The sequence below is a fragment of the Primulina eburnea genome, chromosome 10, assembly GCF_022965805.1.
Source record: "Primulina eburnea isolate SZY01 chromosome 10, ASM2296580v1, whole genome shotgun sequence".
NCBI lineage: Eukaryota > Viridiplantae > Streptophyta > Magnoliopsida > Lamiales > Gesneriaceae > Primulina > Primulina eburnea.
This window is the reverse complement of record NC_133110.1, coordinates 33,017,222-33,039,311: the sequence shown is the minus strand read 5'-3', so window position 1 is coordinate 33,039,311 and position 22,090 is coordinate 33,017,222. Positions and strand designations below refer to the sequence as shown.

Here is a 22,090-nt window from a genome sequence, read left to right as displayed (position 1 = left end):
TAAATAAAGGTGATATATATGAGAAAATAAAAATAAAAAAAATCATGCTTTTTTAAGAAAATAAAATATAAAAGTAAAAAAAAAATTTCAAAACAAACAAATGAAGCTTAAGAATTCCTATTTGGAATTTTAATTTATACTAGTTACTATGCACACACGTTGCGTGTGTTTACAATCTTTTTTATTATTATCGATGTATTAAAATGAAATTCGACAAATTATGGAGGGAATAAATTTATATTTAATGGTTGAAATGAAAAAAAATAAAAATAAAAGTGTGTGTTGAAATAAAAAAAAACAAAAAACAAAAGTGTAATATTAATATCATATAAGGGTAAAAGTGGAAAAAAAAGTTGGTGTCCTCTCTAGGTAGTTACTATGAGGTCCCTCACACTTAATATAGAAATATAGATATACATATACATATATCATTATAGATGTGGACAAATTATTCTCCAAATCTTGAATTATTTTGAGCCGCCCGATGCTACAAATCGTGTCCGTTTATTCTATCCCTTAAAACACACTGCATAGTGCATTCTTCTTCCTCCAGAAGTCAAGTTTTTAGAACATTGATCCTTGCTTTGTAAAGTTGGTTATACTTTATGCATCGCAGTTTGCACTATCTCGAAATCTCTAAATGGACAAGAGCATGCTCGGAGATTTGGACGCTCTTCCGGAGGGAGATAAGCTTCGAATGACGGCCATGATCGACCAGCTCCAAATCCGCGACAGGTATGCACCAGCTAACCTAATTTATCCGAGGCAGAATTTTTGGGTCTTTGTTGAACAGTTTTGGATTTTCTCCTGTTCTGAAGATTAGTTGAAGCTAGGCACAGCTTTATTTTGTAAGAATGTGCCTAAAATGATTTGTTGTTTCAGTTCAAATTTCTTTTTAATCTGTGATGCAAAATTTGTTTATGATTTTTGTCAGAGCAATGATACGATAACATTTTTCCCCTTAGGCTTAACATCAGTAATCAGTATTTAATTTTTCCTGCTTGTTGAATGTGCTTATTCTTTGGGGAGTGTGAGATAATGTACCATCTCTGCCAATGAGCAGTGTAATATTTTGGGGATAATTAATAGCAATATCTTCTTAGAGATCGCATGACTCGTTGGATGCAATAAATTTGGAGTTGCAGGGGATAATAATTTGAAATATACTAAAAATATGATTATTTTTAACTCCGATTATTCTAAACTCGAGCCAAACTATAATATCTTTTGCACTAAATGGTGCATTGATGTTTAAATTTGTATCCCTCCCTTTGATTTGTCATTTGCTTAGACGTGCCCTCGTGTACTCTATATCAAATTAAAAACTCGGTCTCTTGTATTTAAGAAAGGTAATTGAACTAAGAAAGTTTTTGTGCATTCTTGTTGCTTATTTTAACTTGCCGAAACCTTTCTGTAGTAGTTTGGCATTATTTTCTGTATCTAAGTTTTGCTTAACCTTTCCTTCGAGCTTTGTTAGAGTACTTCTGTGTGTTTAAGGGGTTTCATCATCCTTTTGGTATATTTGTTGAGCAAAATGCTTTCTCTTTACCTGTAAATATAGTCTTGGATTCGCTTGGTCTTTTGTCTGTAACATAGTTATTAAAAGTTTGCGCCTGGGTTATCACCTAGGCGCAACACTTGAAACAAGAGCACGCCTCTGCAAGGCAAAGACTTCTGAGAGGTGCAGAAGCATGCGCTTTAAATAAGTGGGCTGTCATTTTGTACGTAAATAAAAATTAACTCAAGCCCAAACAATTTTGAAGCTGGATTAGCAAATCCCATGATTATTTATTGATAAAAAACTATTTTGTCGCTCATTTATGTAAGACTTTTTTTTAGAAAGTTTAAAAATCATCTATGTAACTTTTACTGTAATCTTCCGTCTATTGTCATTATTGAATATGATTATCTACAATGTTTCAGCTTCTTATAGTATCACTATTTTAAATCAGATTGTGTATTTTAGTAAAATTCAAAAAGAAAGAGAAGCCAATAATATGGGTCACTGTGACACAAATATGTTTTCCATCACAAAGTAAGTCCTAATCATTCAATGATCTAATTTCTTCTAAGCTCATGACTCGCCATTGTTTGGAATGACGACGACGATATTGATATAGTTGAGGAGATTAATAGGAATTTTAAGATTTAGATATTTGAATTCTTTTCCCCATAATATACTATACACTTATAAATTAATAATGAAATTTAGATGATCGAAGTTTTTTTTCTGGTTATGATTTAAGCTACATCATCTATTAATGAATTTTTATTTATAATGTTTGCTATCTTTGTGAAAAATATTTAATTTATGTAATATTATAGTATAAATCACTTTATATATATTGAATTTTAAAATTTATATTAAATGTGTTTTACTTCGATAAAGCGTGCGTTTCGCGTTGTGCCTTAGGTTCCATCCTGGGTATCCTAGCGTTTTAGTGCGCCTTACGACTTAAATAACTATGGCATGTACATATAGTCTTGGACTCACTTGGTTGTTATTGTGATAAGAGTTTATCACAATTGGAAACTTTGTAATAACTTATGGGTTCTTATAGGGATGCTATTTGTGCTGCTTGGTGGAAGTTCTTGCTAACTTGAGGATTCTCTAGGATCCATACATTCGGAAATTTTCGCCTGCAAATAGAATATAATTATTGCCATTTCGACGAAGCTACAAAGATTGTTGGATAACATGAAGACCCTGCCCTTATTATTTTTTTTTTGGCAAATGTAGTTGTAGGTTTTAGCTCAACAATTGGTTCTTTGTTGCAGCGTCCGTTGGGTTTTGAGTGCATGTGAGTCGAGCAGTATCTCTTTTGCAACTTGACACCATGGTACCCAACCCCAATGTTGTTAATCATCCAACCAGTGGTGTACGGTTGGTGTACTTTAGGCTCTGTTTTATTGTTGCCATGGTCATATATTTTCTCCAGAGGTAAATTACGGTACCCCTCAGTCTATCTCTTTCCTAATATATGGCCATGTATTAATCCGCCTTAACTCCTAATTGCTTGGTGGGCTTCCTAAAGCTATGCTGATGCTAACTTGCAACTTTTGTAATACAATAACCAAATGTATTTCTCTCTTTTGGTGTTTGAGAGACTTCAAAATTTGTATGCTCTGTAATAAAAAAAAAAAGAACACTTGTATTTTCATGAAGTGCCATAATTCTTGCTATTACTTATCTTGTAATGATTCTATGGGGAACTTGATATCCTGAGAGTTCTGTAATATGTGCATAAGTAATACTTATAAAGTGGTGGTTTGTCTTCTCCTCTTTATATTGTGTGGCTCAAGGTACTTGTTTGCTAGCGTCGCCATCCTGATTCTTGTTTTATGCGAAGTATTGTACATTCATCAGAAATTGTTTTTATTTAGTAGTGTTTTACGGACCAAATTATTGCATCCAACCCGAAGTCTTTTCCGTTGAGGATGATCACACATTAGTTCAGATGAATTTGAATGGATGTTTTACATAAAAACACAATTTTTTTATGAAATAGGGATGAAATTAATATTTTCATGTGTTTGTTCTGCAGTTTAAGGATGTATAACTCATTGGTGGAGAGATGTTTCACCGACTGTGTTGACACTTTCCGTCGCAAGACTCTTGACAAGCAAGAGGAAACTTGTGTTCGCAGATGTGCCGAGAAGTTCCTGAAACACTCTATGCGTGTTGGCATGAGATTTGCAGAGCTAAACCAGGGTGCTCCTACACAAGATTAGGATGCCTCTTCCATGTGTGGCTGGTCTTTCTCCGAGAATATTGGTTTTGTGTTTACTTAACGTCGGGATGCAACATTTTATTTAGTAACCAAAAGATTGTGTTGAATTCAAGGTTTCTGATCATCATTTAGTGGTGCAAGATAACAGTACTTTTTTTGCCGAAAATTTGTTATTTATGACTAGATTCATATATAAGTAATAGTTTGAATTTCACTTTTCTGAGTCTCTTTTATCTCTCTGTTTTTTTTAACACAATAGAAGCAGTTATAATATGCTGGGATGCATGCACTAATACATAAAGTTTGTTTTTTTAGAAGCATCCTTTCAATTCTCATTTAAAAATAATTTCTATCTATAAGCATCAGCTTCTTTCTCAAAATTGAAGCTTCATTGATTGAAAATGAAAAGAGTGCAACATATTTATTCTTAATTTGATCCTTCTGGACGCATCATATAGGGGAGATTGTAAGATAGATATATCTCATCCTAAATTTGGAACGAATCCTCGTCATCCCGGCCGTAATGATACATACAAGTCTTCATCCTTAATTTGGACAGGACACCCCTGAAAAATCTGGTCACAAAAATGAAAATTGGCCAGAGAGCACAAGCACAAACTGCGTGTTTATATTAGCAAACAAGAAAATGAATGCTACATTGTACTCCGTCAGAAAGAAGTTGATGTAATCCACAAATGCTTCGAAATTACATCAATATGCCAACAACATGTTCTTTATTTCTGCAGACTAGACAAAAGATTTGAGGTAGCAAAAGCAGCAGATCCACCAACTATAGAAACCCCAGCAACCACAAACTGCAGTCCTATCTGCCAAGGGTAATCTTCCGGCACCAAGAACACGAACACAGGCCCCAAAACAAGTAAAAACAGGCTCAGAGTGAGCAGAGTCGAGGGCGTTCCAGGGTCGGTAGCAATTGACAGGACACCGAATTCCTCTGCTTTAGAGAGAAGGCCGAGCTTCTCTATCGCAGACAACGACAACCCTGCTTTCTCCGCTGCTGACAAGAGGCCAGCCTTCTCCGCCTTACTGAGGAGGCGCAGCTGCTCCACCCTCGTCAAAAGCTTCACAGGCGTCTCCGACGCTGTGTTGCCCACTCGTGCGGGCTCTCCCAGAGGATAGACCGTTGTACTCTACAAGGTAAGACATAACACGTTCTCATCAATTTCTCTTTCTTTTCTTCCCAAGAATAATGACCATGTAGTGAAGAAGAATGGAACATCGAATAGGGATTCCGAAACATAGTAAAGCCGTAGCATCAAATTGAACCACGATTTCTTTCCTTGTCGAAGATAATTAAGACATGGTTTAGACTTTTGATAAGATGAACTTTTAATGGATATTAAATTAAGTATTAATCTGTCACACACTCCCTAACGTTTATTAATGAAACAAAGACGAGTAATAAGTAATCAACTAATGGGTCGTCTTCTCACCATGTAAACATAATGAATGCATATCCATTCTATCATGGTCTCCAGAAAGTAAGGGTCTGTGCGGAGATTATCTCTAGTTTCAAATCAAAATTCTGGCCAAGATTCTTCCTCTTCGAGATCATAGGCAACCCGTAAGTTCAATTTTCAAAGAAATCAAGAACTTCTTCGCAAAAATAACCCATCTTCCAGACAGAGTTAGATACGACTACATTACACTAAAGAATCTGTGTTTTTTCCAGCACTAAACATGTCGAAACAACCCATTTGACGAAGATTACTAACCTTTTTAGAGCCAACAGTTTTGGCGGTAGAAGAAATGGGCTTCTTAGCAGCCATGGATCTGATTGAAAGTGGTGAATACGGTGCTGCCGCCATAATCTTCATCGCTTCTTCTCCGTATTAGTGGTGGAGAAAATGTACTGCAAAACTGTGAAGAATATTTGGACAAATACAGGCTCTGATTTATCATTTTGTGTGGAGCAAAATATTTCTTATTTTTATTTTTCGTTTTTGTACAAATGGCACCATTTGATTGGCTATTGTGATTATCTTTCTCAGTTTGCTTCTTTTCCAGTGTTGTGTTTTATTTGATTAATTTGAAAATATTATTTATCGTCTTGATTATAAGGGCACCCACATTGGTGGGTTAATGTTCATGCACCAATGTGGGTCATTGGTGCATGTGTTAATAATCTTGGCTAACATGACAGCCAAAAAATTCATCAGAACGAACGGCATTATTTTGAAATTTGCGACGATTTTTCGTAAACTGTCGCAAACTGAAAAGCGACGGTTTTTGAAAAAAGCGACGGTTTTTCAAAAACCGTCGCTAATTATCACCAACGGCTCTTTTCAAACGGCCAAATTATTCACCAACCGCTATTTTCAAAATTAAATACTACATATGCTATTTACTAAAATTTATTCACTATATATACTAATCAATTTCTACAAATTTATCTCACAACATTTATCAATTTCATCATTTCTTTGTTCAAGCATATCTTTAAATCAAATGGGTGACAATAGTCAAAACTCAGAAAATCGATATATTATTTGATATTTTATTTTTTGAAATATTGATTAAATAACTATTTTTTTCCAAACTTCTTTATAATGAAATATTATAATGTTTGTTGTGAATAATGATATATTAGTTTATTAAATAAATGTTTTCTCATCCACCGTTTGATTCAAGTTCTACAAAGTATTGGAATGATAAATCATCATGCTACTTAAAGTTAATCCACAGTTTCAATTTCGATCTTGATCGGTCTTTTATAGGAGCTAGGATGAAAATCGAGCAGAAGTTCTTGGTTCTAATCAGAGTCGCCAAAATGGGCTAATGAGATTGGAGATTCCGCCATCTGGAAACCTTTAATAAGACTTTTTTGGCTAAGCAGATATGGCGTATCATTGTGGATCCAGACTCTCTGGTAGCTCGTGTTCTTAAAGCACGTTATTTCAAGCACCAAGACATCATGGCAGCTGGCCTTGGTAATAAGCCTTAGTACCTCTGGCGCTCCGTACTGTGGAGCATACCCTTACTAGATAAGGGACTTTGTTGGCATGTGGGAGATGGAGCCAGGATTGCATTGAATAGAGATAGATGGATACCGAGCTCTTGGGGTTGTGCTATTCCTACAGAGATGCAGAATAATAATATGTTTGTTAAAGATCTTATTGAAAATCGAAAATCGAATGAATCAGTGGTTAGCCAGCATTTCTCGAACTACCTCGTTGCAAAGATCCTAACCATTCCTATCTATTCGACACATCATGAGGACTACCGGTATTGGATCTTTGATCCGAAAAGAAAATACACGGTTCGAGATGGGTACAAGGTCGCTATGGGCTTTTATGACTCTCCGGTATCTACCTCGAGCTCTCGCTTGAAAAGTTGGTGGCAATACCTCTGGGCTCTCTCAGTCCCTCCGAAAGTCCGAATATTTTGTTGGAGAGCAGTCCTTGACATAATACCTACATAACAAAATTTATTAACTCACCATGTCCCAGTCTCTGCTATGTGCCCGCTGTGCCAATCCGTATGTGATTCGACAAGTCATGCCTTAATCGCATGTCCTGTAATCAAATCCTGCTGGAAAAGGACTTACTTTTGGTCGTTCCTGAAACAAGTTAGACATTTGAATTTGTTTGATATTTTTCTGTGGATGAAAGAGAAGATTAATAAAATAGATTTTGAATTGTTTGCAATGTGAGCTTGGGCAACCTGGATGGAACGACTGAGTTTGATTCACAAGAAAAAAGAATGTTCTGGCGGTATTAGTACTGATTGGAGTGAGATTCTATTACATGATTTCCAACATTCGAGACTAGCTCTCTCTCCTTTTGTTAGGAACTCGCCAGTGTACTTCAGCTGGGGAATGGGTTGCTCCACCAAAAGACAAACTCAGATTGGATATTGATGCAACCTATAAGGAAGAATCAAATTGTTATGAAATTGGAGGGGTGGTCAGAAACCATGAGGGGCAACCAGTTCTTGGGTTTGGAAAGAAAATTAACAAACCTCAATCTATCACATATGCTGAACTTCTGGCTATTGAAATCGGTTTGAAGATCTCTCAAATGAGCAACCTCTCGCTTCATCATGTCACCTCAGATTCTTTACTAGCCGTGCAAGCAGTCACAAGGTTGGAAGAGAATCTCAGTTACGTAGGGTCCATTGCTACAGATATCAGAATTCTCCTGGACTCCTTAAGTAACACTTCACTTAGCTATATTCGACGATCAGCGAATGTAGTCGCACAATCGATCGCTTCTTTTGCTATTTCATACTCCTCTCATTTTGTGTGGGAGATTGGAGATTTTCCTATTTGGTTGATTCGTCTTGTAACTAATGAAATTTTAGATATTCAATAAAGTACAAGCACTGACCTTAAAAAAAAACCCCTAAAAATTGTTAGGTTAAAATCACATGCAAGATGAAAATAATTCCACTATAATATTTTATGATGTACAACTACACATTGTGTTTCTAAAGAGGACACAAACTCTCTTAACAAATGAGAACAAAACACCTCATAAGTATTATAGAACAACACACTCAAATAAGAATTTATTGAGATGAGAGAATAACTCGAAAGTGATATGATATATGAATGAAAGGAGGAAGCTCTATTTATAGAGCGCCTTGTCAGTGTGAAAACACATATGAAAACGCATCTTCCTGTCTAAATGCTTCATTTGTCAAATTTGCATATATCATCATTAATGCATTTCCTGTTGCCATTCATTTCTTTGCGGATAATTTGGGTGATTGAAAAATTGTCAACTTAACGTGCTATCTTGCTAATTTTTTGTTATATTAGGTGGGTCGGGACAAGACAGGCCAGTCCACCCCGTAACCCGCCAATATGACAATCAATTGACCGCTATTTGAACAGATTAAAAAATTATCAACACAACCTAAGTTTTGAAGGGGTGAGACGACCATAGATCATCAATAGACTGGTTGGGTGAGCTGAGCTTAATTTTACTGCTCTAGTTCCAACCTTTAATTATGGTTTTGGATTCGAAATAAAAAAAAATCTTGAACTCTCGATTTAGGGTTCGAATTTTGAACCGAAGTGTGTTCTATTTAATTAAATGATTTATTATTTATTTTGTTATAGAAATAATATTATAGATGATTATTGAATAAAATTTGTTTCCTTGTAAATGTGCTCTATAAAAAGAAGTCTCAGATCATGAATAAAACATTCTAAAATCATTATCTCTTCTCTATATTCTTTACTATTCACAACACGTTATCAGCACAAGTGCTCTTCAAGGTAAAATTCTTAGATAATTTATTTTTAGTCTTGTATGGATGCTCTCGAAGAAGCACAATATTTAGATTTAACATTGATGCTCCTGAAGTAGCACAAATTATACGTTTATATTGATACTCCTGAAGAAGCAAATTTTTTTTAATTTTATGTTGATGTTCTTGAAGTAGCACAATACGATTTTATGTTGATAATATTGATAGATCTATGATTAAATATAAATATATAACATTTATCAATATTCTCGAAGAACATTGATCTAAGATCATAAAGATCTATCAATATCTATGAATAATATTAATATAAAATATAATGTTATCATATTCCTGAAAAATTTAGATAAATGTTATATGTTTCAAACAATATTTTTGAAGAATGTTGATTCAATATAAATTATAAATGTATTTTTGTTTTGATTCAAGTTTTCTTATCATGTTTATAAAGTGTGTTTTATTTTTTATTTTTTAGTTGTATATGATTTCTATTGAATTTTGAATCCTGGACATATGACCATGACTTTTTGGATTTTTTTTTTAAATCTTTACCGTAATAAACGCTTTTAGTATTATAAAAACTATAAATTATTCACTTGATTATTTGTTCAGCTTCCTTTTTTTAATTTTTTTAACAAGAATTGACACGAAAATATAGTACAAGTCGAAGAAAGAAAGAAAAAAATTCATATAGATAATACAAGTGATGGATAGTACAAGTCGCAGTAAACCCCCTTTCTTGCGGATTGTTTCACCCTGCCCGTGCAGGCACTGGCCCGGATCACCCCTGCCTCCCGGTAAAAAAAAAAAAAATTGATTCGAAAAAATCCGAGCCGTTGGATCGACCCTTGCGAGCACTGTCAGCAGGGATAGGGTCGAGTTAACCCTTTCTTTCATAGTACACACCGATAATTAATTATCTCTGTTTTTCTATTACCTATTCTCCTTTCTTGCATATTACAAGTGATAACATGTGTTATCTTTCATAATATTTAGTTTCAATGATAGTAATACAATTTTACTCTATATATGTCATAACTCTACTATATTTTTTTTAAGTTGCAATGGCGAACATCACCAAACTTGAATTTGAAGCACTTGACTTGACTGGAAAAAATTATTTATCATGGATTTTGGATGTCGAGATCTACCTTGTCTCTATGAATTTAGGAGATACAATCAAAGAAGGAAATGAAATGTCCCAGCAGGACCGTGCAAAGACACTCATTTTCTTTCGTCATCACCTCAATGACGGATTGAAAGTCAAATATCTCACTGTGAAAGAGCCACGAGAGCTTTGGAAAAAATCTAAAGAAAGATTTGACCATCAGAGAACTGTAGTTCTCCCAAGAGCCCGATATGAATGGATGCACCTACGGTTACAAGATTTTAAGTCCGTAAGTGACTATAACTCTGCATTATTTAAGACTAGTTCCACAATGATACTTTGTGGAGAGAAAGTCACTGATCAAGACATGTTAGAAAAAACATTCTCCATTTTTCATGCATCAAATGTGCTCCTGCAGCAGCAATATCGTGCATGTGGATTTCAAAGGTACTCTGAACTCATCTCGTGCTTACTAGTTGCTGAACAAAACAATGAGCTGCTCATGAAAAATCACCAAATGCGCCCAACTGGATCCACATCATTTCCTGAAGCAAATGGAACTACATTTCCTAAAGAATATGAAATTGTATTTCCTGAAGCAAATGCTAATTTCACTCAGAATCATAACAATGAAAGTCAACGTGGACGTGGACGTGGACGTGGACGTGGGCGTGGGCGTGAGCGTGGCCAAAGAAGATACTATCAGCAACAAAATGGAAAGAAACATAAAACAAGCCACCAGCAGTGGAATTCCAATAATGAAGAAGCAAAGGAGAAAAGTTTCAAAGTATATGAAGAATTGGTCTCGTACCTGTCGTACGACAAAACATCTTGTGGATCTATACCAAAAATCAATCAAGGAAAATGGAATAATGGAGATAAATTTTGTGGACAATGATGATCCAGTTGATATAACTCACTTGGACGTCTCTGATTTCTTTGCTAATGCAGATGGAAATATAGATAATTTGATTGGTGGTGGTGTGTTAGAAAATAATAAGCAATTAATTTCATTGGTCTTGTTCCTACTTTGAATTTCTATTGTTTATCAGGTTATCGCGGTCTTGTTTTTATTTTGATGTTCAGTTTATGTTTAGGATTTGTCGTGGAAGTTTATTTTGTTATTCAATAAATGTTTTCATTATTCGATAAAATATTACCTTTGAAAGTCTTACACATTATTTATCATATTTAGCTTATTGATTTATATTTTTATTTTAGATTAACGATGAAATGTCAGGATGAATTCTTAGTAGATAGTGGTACAACACATATCATTCTTCAAAATAAAAAGTATTTTTTGGAGTTAACATTAGCTGAAAATAATGTTACAACAATATCGGATGCATAAAAAATTATTGAAGGTTATGGAAAGACAAAAATCATTTTACCGAATAATACAAGCCTATATATTGAAAATACCCTATATGCGAGCAAATCCAGTAGAAAATTGCTTAGCTTTAAAGATATCTGCCTAAATGGATACCATGTTGAAACATTAAATGAAAATAATTTCGAGTACCTTTGCATAACATCTATTATATAAAACAGTCGAAGAAAACATTGCCACAAACCAGAAGTTTGTTGACCAACAGAGCTTCAAATTATGACATGATCGACTTGGTTACCCTGGGGCAACAATGATGCGCAGAATAATAATTAACTCACATGGACACACTCTAAAGAACCAGAAAATTCTTTTACACAATGATTATCCATGTGTAGCTTGTTCACAAGGCAAATTAATTACAAGACCTTTTCCTACAAAGATTGATGTTGAAATCCCAACTTTCTTGGAGAGAATTCATGGGGATATTTGTTGACCTATACACCCACCATGTGGACAATTTAGATACTTTATGGTATTGATTGATGCGTCTACTAGATGGTCACATGGTAGTTTGCTTACAACTCAAAATATAGGCTTTGCTAGATTACTTGCGCAAATTATTAAATTACGAGCTCAATTCTCAGATCACTCAATCAAGACAATTTGTCTTGATAATGCTGCTGAATTTAAATCACAGACATTTAATGACTATTGTATATCAATAGGGATTTCAGTTGAGCATTCGGTTGCCTATGTTCATACACAAAATGGCTTAGCTGAGTCATTTATTAAGCGTTTGCAATTAATTGCTAGACCATTACTCATGAGAACCAAACTTCCATCATCTATGTGGGGTCATGCCATATTACATGCTGCATCATTGATTCGTATAAGGCCAACTAATTATTACCAATACTCACCCTTACAACTTGCTTATGGTCGAGAGCATGATGTTTCTCACATTCGAGTATTTGGTTGTGCAGTACAAGTCCCTCTCACACCTACACAACGAACCAAAATAGGCCCACAACGTAGACTTGTGATTTATGTGGGATATGATTCACCATCTATTATTAGATATTTGGAACCTTTAACATGAGACTTGTTTACTGCGAGATTTGCAGATTGCCACTTCGATGAATTGGAATTTCCAAATCTAGGGGAAATAAAGTTGTGTCCCGAAGAACAACAAAAGATTTGTTGGAATGAGAAAACACTATCTCATTATGGTCCTTGAAATAATCATGTGAGCAAGAATTTGAAAGAATCATTCACTTGCAAAAAATTGCAAACCAATTTCCCGATGCTTTTGTTAATACAAAGAATGTGACAAAGTCACATATTCATGCAGAGAATACCCCTGTAAAAATTGATATCCCTGTAGGACCATCTATTATTCAACCTGCAAATGATTCTAAAATACGCCAGAAGCGTGGTCGACTAATTGGTTCGAAGGATATTGTACCTCGAAAAAGAAAGGTACAAGAGAAAAAAAATTCAAAAGCTCCCGAAGAAGAAATCTTGGATGATATAGTAAGAGAAATCAATTAACCAAACTTGGATAATATTATTTATGAAGAATCAAATTCTCATGAAAATAATGAGATTTCAGTAAATTATATATCATCTCGAAAATTGTGGATCGAAATAATACAATTGTTGACAATGTCTTTGCCGTAAAAGTCTCCCTTGACATCATACATAATGAAGACCCAGAACCACAATTCGTTAAAGATTGTCAACAAAGAGATGATTGGCCAAAGTGGAAGAAGGCCATACAAACTGAAGTAGACTCACTAGAAAAACATAAAGTATTTGGACCTGTAGTACGAACACTTGAAAATGTAATCTCAATAGGATACAGATGGGTTTTTGTACGAAAGAGGCATGAAAATGATGAAATTGTAAGATACAAGGTCCGACTCGTAGCCCAAGGTTTCTCACAGAGACCTGAAATTGACTATGAGGAAACATATTCACCTGTGATGGATGCCTCTATTTTTCGATTCCTAATCAGTTTAGTAGTATCAGAAACTCTTGATATGCGACTTATGGATGTGGTAACTGCTTATCTTTACGGTTCACTTGATATATATATATATATATATATATATATATATATATATATATATATATATATATATATATATATATATATATATATATATATGAAAGTGCATGAAGAATTCAAACTATCTAAAGAAAATGGTGAAGCGCCCAAGACTATGTTATCAATAAAACTGTATAAATCCTTATATGGATTAAAGCAATCTGGTCACATGTGGTACAATCGTCTTAGTGGATATTTGTTAAAAGAAGGATACACAAATAATTCTATTTGTCCATGCGCTTTTATAAAAATAACAGATGAGGGTTTTGCAATTGTGACAGTATATGTTGATGATCTAAATTTTATTGGCACTCCAGAAGAGCTTAATAAAGCTGCCAATTACTTGAAAAATGAGTTTGAGATGAAAAATTTAGGAAAGAAAATTTTTTGCCTCCAATTGCAAGTTGAACATTTGCAAGAGAGAATATTTATTCATCAATCATCATATAAAGAAAAAATATTAAAGCGCTTTTACATGGACAAGGCACACCCATTAGCATTACCCACGTTTGTTCGATCACTTGATGCTAACTAAGATCCTTTTCGACCACCTGAAAATGGAGAAAAAATTGTTGGTCCAGAAGTACCATATCTAAGAGTCATTGGTGCACTGTCATATCTCGCAAATTTTACTCGCCCAGATATATCATTTTCTATTAATCTTTTAGCGAGATATAACTCAAGTCCAACCTGAAGACATTGAAATTGTGTAAAACACATAATTCGTTACCTTCGAGGTACAACTGATATGAGATTATTTTATTCGACAAATCAAAGTCTTCTTTAGTTGGATATGCAGATGTAGGATATCTTTCTGATCCACATAAAGCTACTATATCATGGAAGTTGGTGAAACAATCCTTAACAACGACTTCTTCAAATCACTCTGAGATCATTGCAATGCATGAAGCAAGTCGGGAGTGTGTGTGGTTGAGATCTATGACACAACATATTCAAGAGTCATGTGGGTTCCCAACAGCCAAAGATAGCCCAACAGTAATATTCGAAGATAATGCTGCTTGCATTGCGCAGTTAAAAGGAGGTTATATCAAAGGTGATAGAACAAAGCATATTTCACCAAAGTTCTTCTATACACACGAGCTTCAAGAAAATGGTGATATTGACGTACACCAAATTCGCTCAAGTGACCATGTAGCCGACTTATTCACAAAGGCATTGCCAACTTCAACATTCAAGAAATTGATGCACAAGATAGGGATGCACCAGTTGAAGGATCTTAGATGATTGAGATCAAGGAGAGTATCTATTGTCGTACTCTTTTTCTTTCGTTCAGGTTTTTCTCATTGGGTTTACTGACAATGGTTTAACAAGGCAACATTTGAGACCCAACATCTTTGCAAATTATTTATCGAGTCGATAATCATCTAAAGGAGAGTGTTATAGAAATAATATTATAGATGATTATTGAATAAGATTTGTTTCCCTATAAATGTGTTCTATAAAAAGAAGTCTCTGATCATGAATAAATCATTCTAAAATCATTCTCTCTTTCTCATTATTTTTTACTATCCACAACATATTTCAATTTTTAAAAATGCAATAATTATTTATAAAAGAATTTTTGTACGCAAAAGCCGCCCGCTCCTCTGTTTCTGACTTCTCTCCCCAAAACCCTGATCCAAAACCCTAACACCTACACGCAGTGGAAAAACACGCACTCGAGTTTTCTCCGCGGTGGTTGCGAAATCGTGAGGAAGAAGGTGCTCCAATGGCGGATGGAGTGTTATCGGTGGAGAATATCAAAGCATTTTGGCACTCTCAAGTCCATGACCCCGAGAAACGGGAGCTCAACTTGGTATTTATAAATCACCTTATTTTATGGTTTCTCTAATCTCTTTCAGTGCTTACATTTTTCTTGTTTTTAGGAGGTATAATTGGTGTTAAATATGAATTTGTTTGCCGACCGGTTGAGGTTTTATTGCCAATCAATGGGATCCCAAACTTTTTCCTTGTATGCTTTGCAGCTGATATTTTTATATCTGATCGTTTGTTTTATGAAATAAAAACAATTTATTGTTTAGCATTTTGTGAAATTCAAATGAGCTGTGCGGCTGTTCCAAATTTCAATTGATAGGGAAAACATTTTCGTTTCTGAAACCAGTGGAGTGTGGGAATATCGATTGCTTATTTTCAGGCTAGCTTTTCTCCTAGAAAATCATGAAATCTGTTGTGGATGTGGGTGGTGGAGGTAGATATGAAATGGATTGCTGCACTCGGCTGCTTCCTATACAATTAAGCCCTTTTAGTGCTGGGTTTGCTGTTGCTCTTTGAAATAAGTTATGTTTGGATGTTGGATTTCTTTGCTGGGAAGTGATGCAGCGAAAACCCTTTTTCTGTTTTGATTTTGAAGGAAATGTGAAGATAACCAAAAAATGATATCTAAAACATGCAAACTTGTGGATAAGCAACTTCCATGAGATCGCAGCCAAAAGCATTCCCTAGACTAGAAGGAAATTTATCAAAAATAGCGAATAGGTTGAGAATTACTAATGGCAAAATGTGCAAGGCAATCCGCAGCTCGATTCCCTTCACAATAAATATCAACAATCTCCATACACTAATCCCGAGTTTGCAAAGCCTTGGTATCTTTCCAATAATCTTGGAAAGAAACTTCCATGAAAATCTGTTTTCACCATATTCACTTGCCTCAAGGAATTTGTGATTGGAACATAATGATATTATACATCGTAAAGGTGGGGAATAATGTTGAATACCAATTGGATTGGTACTAGGAATGACAAATTTCCAATATTCAGTCTCCCAATTCGGATTCCATATATCAATTTTACCATCTGTTCAGTGTTCTTTGTGTAAAAAATGTGCTGTTCTGTGGATAACCTTATTTTTGTTGTTCCGTTGGTTTGATAGAAGATTTGGTGTTTTAAGAAATTCGTAGAAATCATTTTCTTTGCATACAACCAACCCCTTTCTTCGATCCAAATATTTTAGCACCTGTCTTATTTTTGTGAGTTTTTTTTTTATTGTTGTTCCAAATTTATCTAACTCGCTCTGCTATATGTTTTCTGATGCCTTATTTTTTTTATTTAACTCATTATCCCATTCTTTTCTCTCACTGCAGAAATTACTCCGTGCGTTTGGGCTCTTTGCTGGCTCCATTGTCTTGATGCGCCGGTATGGTGATTTGATGGCCATATGAAAATGAACTGCACTACCAAGTGCCTAGCCATTTCAGTGTGGGGCTCGTTTTTGTGCTCTGCTTTGACTTTCCATGAATTATTCCAAATCAATGTTTTTGTAGACCAGCTGTTCATGAAATGAGTTTTACATTTAGTTTAACTTCAGTGAAGAACTTTGGAGTTTTATTTTCTCGATATGCATGCACTTTGTCAACTAACAGAGAATATTTGTTGTGCGTGCGTAAGTTTTGAGAAGGGTTCAATTTAAGTGAATTCCTTGTTCAGCACCCTTTCCTCTCGGTTGTCCCATTTTCTATCATCGGCGCAAGGGTAAAGAGCCAATATAAGTTCTGTGGACCTCAATTGTTGTTTTTTGAGTACTTTATTTGTTCAACATTGCCCTGGAGAAAAAAAATCATCCTTACACACAGGATTCCGCCTCTATATACGCACGCGCACACACACACATGTATGTATATTGTATGTGTGTATGTATGTCAACTTTATCTGCCATGGTGGGAGAAAGTCATAATATAAGATGTTTGGGTTCCCTCACTTTCTACTGCTTCAACCATTATTGGTCCAAAGTCGATGGTCCCGTGCCATCGAAACGATCCTCACATAGCAAACCCTTTATCTTCGATTATTTTAATTTGTAAATATAGGAAACCTGTTTTTAATGAATCTTGAGGGTCTTTTCTCGTAACAAGAGTCCAGATATAGTTAGACCACTTGCCATTTTGATGATTCAATTGATGAACTATTTCAATGAATATTGTGGTGGTTAGAGTAATCGGGGGAATGTTTTAGTCTGGAATTTTAAAATTCCAGTACGTTAATGGAAATATTCATCGGGAGTTGACCCAAAAACAGCATATAATAAATACTCCTCTGTTCAATATTTGCGGGTCTATATGTGTTTTAAATTCGTTAACTAATTTTATATATTTACAACCGATGAAAAAGATATATTTTCACACGAATTATAAAAAAAAATTAACGAATTTTATATATTTAGAACTGATGAAAAAAAGATGACAAATAAAAATTATAAAATATAATGATTATCCATTCACCAAGAAATAGAATTGTGCTCCTATGGCAGGACTCAGGAGTCAAACCAACACAAAAAGGTGGACCACAAGAACAATCAAAGCCCTCCAATCCATGTGTACCTCCTGAATCGACGGTTTATATTCATCTGTCATCTCTTGCATGCTCTCTCCTTCGATCGTTGGAATATTCGCACAGTTTATGTATATCCAAGGCATAGAATCCGCCTTCGCGAGGATAATCATATTTAATAATGAAGAAACAAAGTGCCATTTGAATCAAAATTTGTAATTAAAGAGCATCCGAATAGGGGAGAAGGAAAACGGGATCAGCATCAGAGCCAATGGGTTCGTTCTGTGAGTATCCGTTTTCGGCATTTCTTTAAATTTGCTTAATGTTTTCATGTGATCGTACAGAGAGATTATGACAATTTCCTGATTCCGTTTATTTAAAGACACAGCTTTTGCTCCCGTTTACATGTCACGTATTTTGCAGTTTTCTGGAATTTGTCGAACTTTTAAAGTTTTGGTGAGCTGGGATTTGTGGGATTTTCATGAATTTTATTTTGTGTCGGCAATGTTTGTACTGAGTTATGTTCGGACATTTTTGTGTTTAAAATTTTGCTGGGAAATCAGATAACATTTGATGATTCATAAAATCGGAGCAACTTGAGCTACTATGGCATCATGCATTCGATCAAATCAATCTGGTTTTTGTATTCGGATTTTGTTGATGGCAGGCGGTTTGGATGTTAAAAGTCTTGTGCTTTGTGGTCTGTGACTTGTTGCTCATGCTTGTTAAGTTTGAGACCAGTAGTGCATTTTTCATGATGAGCAAGATGACGGGCTTGTGCACTGCATAAGTAATAAGGTACTGCACAAGAAAAGTAGGAACTGTGGGCTGTGAATAGTGGAACGAAATCTAGAAGCTGTAGATTGAAAATTTTAACGAAAAATTGCCCGCTGGTGCATATTTGTTGTGTTTATGATAGAAACGGCCTCAGAAGGACAATATAGTCTGAAAAGATTTTACGTGCTCGAATTAGTTTATCTGATGGCTATTGTAGTATTGTTGATGTGGCTTTCTCCTTGTGAGTTCTACTTCCCTACCTCGACAAAACAGAAGGAATGTAAAGATTTTTTACACGCTTCAATTAGCTTATCTGGTGGCTATTGTTGATGTGGTTTTCTCCTCTACAACATTACGTAGTAGGAATCTGCAAATCTCTTTATTTTAAATTTAGATTAAATTCTGTGTTGTGTCATTTAATTCTGTAAAATGCTTGTCTCTATCAGTTGTTAATTTTATTTCATGTACTAAGAGTTAATGTATTATAATAGTGTTCTTCAAGGCTCAAGCTGATGCTTATGTAAAAGTTTCCTTTTTTCACTACAACAAAAAAATAGAAAAATAAATGAGCGCCTCATACTTATGTTCCCAGAGCTCAGTTTTACATGTCCTTGCATTGCTTTGCAGGTCATGCCCCTTTCTTTTTTCTTCTATTAATTGTTGGGTGCTCGGCAAGAGCACTTTACCCTCTCCCGGGCAGAAGAAATGACAGAAACAGACAGCCGCTTCAAACATTTCGTCCATATAACATTGCACATCGTGGTTCGAATGGAGAAATTCCCGAAGAAACAGCTGCTGCTTACATGGTATATTCTCCTGTACCTTCCATAATGTATGTGCGCTGTCCAACACATCTTACTAAAGTTCCTCCTAGTTATCAGTAATAAATTAATTCAGTTACTTCCATGAAATATTAACATCATGATCTCCATTCTCAAATGTGTCATGCTTGATATCACGGCTCAGTAGTAGTTAATACCTTTTGAATTATTACAGAGACTTGAATATGGCCAGTTCAAAGCTAATATTGTTCGTTCAACAGGCCAATCCTAATGCGAAATTTTGATTGATGTTGGATTGATTAGCTATATTTTCTACATGCCACCTTCATATTCGATACATGTATGATAAACTTGCAGCGAGCCATTGAAGAAGGTGCTGATTTCATAGAGTCTGATATTCTGTCTTCGAAAGATGGTGTTCTTATATGCTTCCATGATGTAAACCTTGATGATACAACTGATATAGCTATGCACAAGGAATTCTCTGATCGAAAGAGGACTTATGAGGTTCAAGGGGATAATATTACCGGCTATTTCACAGGTTAGAACACTATCAGAACTGGAAATATTTTTCTAGCATTGCTATCTTCACATTTAATGCATCTGATCAAGGTGAACCGTAACCTTAAGGTGTGATCTATGCTCGTTTGCCATAATTCATCCATGTCACAGTACAATGATTGTTGCTTATTTTTTGTAGTTAAACATTTTAAAATCTGCTGTTATGATGTTCAGTTGATTTCACCATAAAAGAGTTAAAATCGTTGCGAGTGAAGCAGAGGTACCATTTTCGGGATCAGCAATATAATGGTTAGTCCCAAAGTTGTGGTAAACTTATATGAAAATAAATATTAAACACGCAATGTCCAAAACAAAAAATCTAACACCAGCAATTTGTTTCATATCACTTTGCAGGTCAATTTCCTATAATCACTTTTGAAGAGTTTATTTCAATCGCTCTTGATGCACCACGAGTTGTTGGAATATATCCCGAGATGAAAAATCCAGTATTTATCAATCAACATGTGAGTTCCTTCTTTTCTTCTTATCACAACCCTGTCTTACTTAGAGCAACAGATGCAAACCGTAAAATGTGACTGATTTGTCTTAAAATATGTCATCTCATACGATGTTTACATATCTTGTTTGGGCAGGTAAAATGGTCAGGTGGAAAGAAATTTGAGGACAAATTTGTCGAGACACTCAAGAAGTACGGATACAAGGGATCCTATTTGTCAAAGCAATGGTTGAGACAGCCTGTTTTTGTTCAGTCGTTTGCACCCACATCTCTTACCTATATATCTAACCTGACTGATGTGCCCAAGATTTTTCTAATTGATGATACAACGATGCCTACTCAGGATACAAATCAGGTCTATACTTTTCACTTCATCCTTTTTACATCTGACCGGATATTAACAAGTTCATATCTTTTTTGGGGTATTTATGGCTATTATTAAAGTTACGCACAAATTCTTTCCAAAAGCCAAAACATGAAATAGAAAGTGTTTTAATTTTTAATGATCATCCGATCCCATTGTAGGCTATAAAATTCGAGAAAAAACCCCTCGAGTAGATTTTCTATCTGATAGGCTATAGGCCATCTTGACTATAGCGGTACCAACTAGTTTTTCTTGTTCACAATTGCATGATATTTACTATGCTTGTCAGATTAGTTTTCGTATATGTTACTTATGAAGTTGTCTTCACTCACAACCCAAAAACCTTTGTTGTATGAACTCGAAATTTTTGTTCTCTGTATATATTCTCAATCTAATGCTAGAATGTTGTGACAGTCATTTTGGGAGATCACTTCAGATAAATATCTCGACTTTATCAAAGAATATGTTGTGGGAATTGGACCTTGGAAGGATACCCTTGTTACAGCATCCAATAATTATCTCCAAACACCCACCGATCTTGTAGCTAGGGCACATGCTCATAATCTTCAGGTACAAACTCGTTTTTGCCAGTAAAAATCAATCCAAGCAACACAAATTCCGGGTATTCCTTACAGACATGTCTAAACTCAAAGATTGTGTCGTGCGTTCAAAAACATTTCATTTTAAGCGATGTTACTTTACTAACAATCTCGACGAACATGTCAATAATCAGAAGCTCGTCTTGAAATGGTGTTTTGATAACAGGTGCACCCCTACACATTCCGGAACGAGAACCAGTTTCTGCACTTCAACTTTAGTGAAGATCCGTATAACGAATACAAGTATTGGATGCACACGATTGGTGTTGATGGACTCTTTACAGATTTCACTGGCAGTCTCCATCAGTATCAGGAGTGGACTTCCCCATTCCCATCTGACGAGGAAGACGCTTATAAATTACTAGATAAGATAGTATCCATGATCACAAATTTCAAACATTAGTATTTCTCTTGTGTAGTTCAACTGTCTTCTTTGCATTTTTCCTCCTTCAAAATATTTCTGAGGCAGAGAAAATGAAGAATCCAGGAAGCTATGTTGGCTTCAAGAAAACAAGTTTGTGAAAACCCAACATGGAAACATAAATACATCACGATATCTACAATAATGCTACTGGCATGAAGTGCTAACTAGAATTTGAAGTAGAAATAGTTCTCCAAAAACGCATTTAAAAGTTGTAGCTCCCATGAAGGTTGGATTCAATGACAATAATTATTGCCATAAACATTTTTTTACTTATATCTTGTGTTGGACCAACGATAATCATCGTTATCAATAAATGCTGCCAACTAAAG

General features: G+C 35.1%; 4 protein-coding genes across 5 annotated transcripts; 3 read left to right on the top strand and 1 right to left on the bottom strand.

Moving 5' to 3' along the window:
• Nucleotides 1-545: 545 nt before the first annotated feature.
• LOC140803300 (mitochondrial import inner membrane translocase subunit Tim9-like) lies at nt 546-3,945 on the top strand. Of its 2 annotated transcripts, XR_012111838.1 has the most exons (3): nt 596-735; nt 2,779-2,941; nt 3,546-3,682. XR_012111838.1 is itself a non-coding variant. In XM_073159110.1 (2 exons), the coding sequence occupies exons 1-2, from the start codon at nt 641-643 to the stop codon at nt 3,730-3,732; spliced, it is 282 nt and encodes a 93-aa protein (XP_073015211.1). In that variant the 5' UTR covers nt 546-640; the 3' UTR covers nt 3,733-3,945. The 2 variants fall into 2 exon arrangements, 1 of the variants encoding a protein (XP_073015211.1); XM_073159110.1 differs by lacking the exon at nt 2,779-2,941 and having other exon boundaries at nt 546-735; nt 3,546-3,945.
• Nucleotides 3,946-4,341: 396 nt separating this feature from the next.
• On the bottom strand, nt 4,342-5,664 carry LOC140803299 (uncharacterized). The gene is made up of 2 exons (XM_073159109.1): nt 5,468-5,664; nt 4,342-4,882 (listed from the first exon to the last, which is right to left on the bottom strand). Exons 1-2 carry the CDS (start codon nt 5,567-5,569, stop codon nt 4,466-4,468), a joined length of 519 nt encoding a protein of 172 aa, XP_073015210.1. The 5' UTR covers nt 5,570-5,664; the 3' UTR covers nt 4,342-4,465.
• Nucleotides 5,665-15,108: 9,444 nt separating this feature from the next.
• On the top strand, nt 15,109-16,890 carry LOC140803904 (mitochondrial import receptor subunit TOM5 homolog). Its single transcript, XM_073159745.1, has 2 exons — nt 15,109-15,330; nt 16,615-16,890. The coding sequence occupies exons 1-2, from the start codon at nt 15,244-15,246 to the stop codon at nt 16,690-16,692; spliced, it is 165 nt and encodes a 54-aa protein (XP_073015846.1). The 5' UTR covers nt 15,109-15,243; the 3' UTR covers nt 16,693-16,890.
• Nucleotides 16,891-17,784: 894 nt separating this feature from the next.
• LOC140803297 (glycerophosphodiester phosphodiesterase GDPD6-like) lies at nt 17,785-21,818 on the top strand. The gene is made up of 8 exons (XM_073159108.1): nt 17,785-18,081; nt 19,202-19,380; nt 19,714-19,897; nt 20,092-20,166; nt 20,272-20,381; nt 20,511-20,729; nt 21,153-21,308; nt 21,504-21,818. Exons 1-8 carry the CDS (start codon nt 18,069-18,071, stop codon nt 21,738-21,740), a joined length of 1,173 nt encoding a protein of 390 aa, XP_073015209.1. The 5' UTR covers nt 17,785-18,068; the 3' UTR covers nt 21,741-21,818.
• The last annotated feature ends 272 nt before the right edge of the window (nt 21,819-22,090 follow it).

Excerpts from the sequence above, each read along its gene's own strand:
- LOC140803300 (XM_073159110.1), top strand. The coding sequence starts at position 641 with ATGGACAAGAGCATGCTCGGAGATTTGGACGCTCTTCCGGAGGGAGAT. Across the intron at positions 736-3,545 it reads CAGCTCCAAATCCGCGACAG|TTTAAGGATGTATAACTCAT; the intron begins GTATGCACCAGC and ends TTTGTTCTGCAG.
- LOC140803299 (XM_073159109.1), bottom strand. The coding sequence starts at position 5,569 with ATGAAGATTATGGCGGCAGCACCGTATTCACCACTTTCAATCAGATCC. Across the intron at positions 4,883-5,467 it reads AAACTGTTGGCTCTAAAAAG|AGTACAACGGTCTATCCTCT; the intron begins GTTAGTAATCTT and ends CTTACCTTGTAG.
- LOC140803904 (XM_073159745.1), top strand. The coding sequence starts at position 15,244 with ATGGCGGATGGAGTGTTATCGGTGGAGAATATCAAAGCATTTTGGCAC. Across the intron at positions 15,331-16,614 it reads AGAAACGGGAGCTCAACTTG|AAATTACTCCGTGCGTTTGG; the intron begins GTATTTATAAAT and ends CTCTCACTGCAG.
- LOC140803297 (XM_073159108.1), top strand. Across the intron at positions 19,898-20,091 it reads TATTACCGGCTATTTCACAG|TTGATTTCACCATAAAAGAG; the intron begins GTTAGAACACTA and ends TATGATGTTCAG. Across the intron at positions 20,382-20,510 it reads CAGTATTTATCAATCAACAT|GTAAAATGGTCAGGTGGAAA; the intron begins GTGAGTTCCTTC and ends TTGTTTGGGCAG.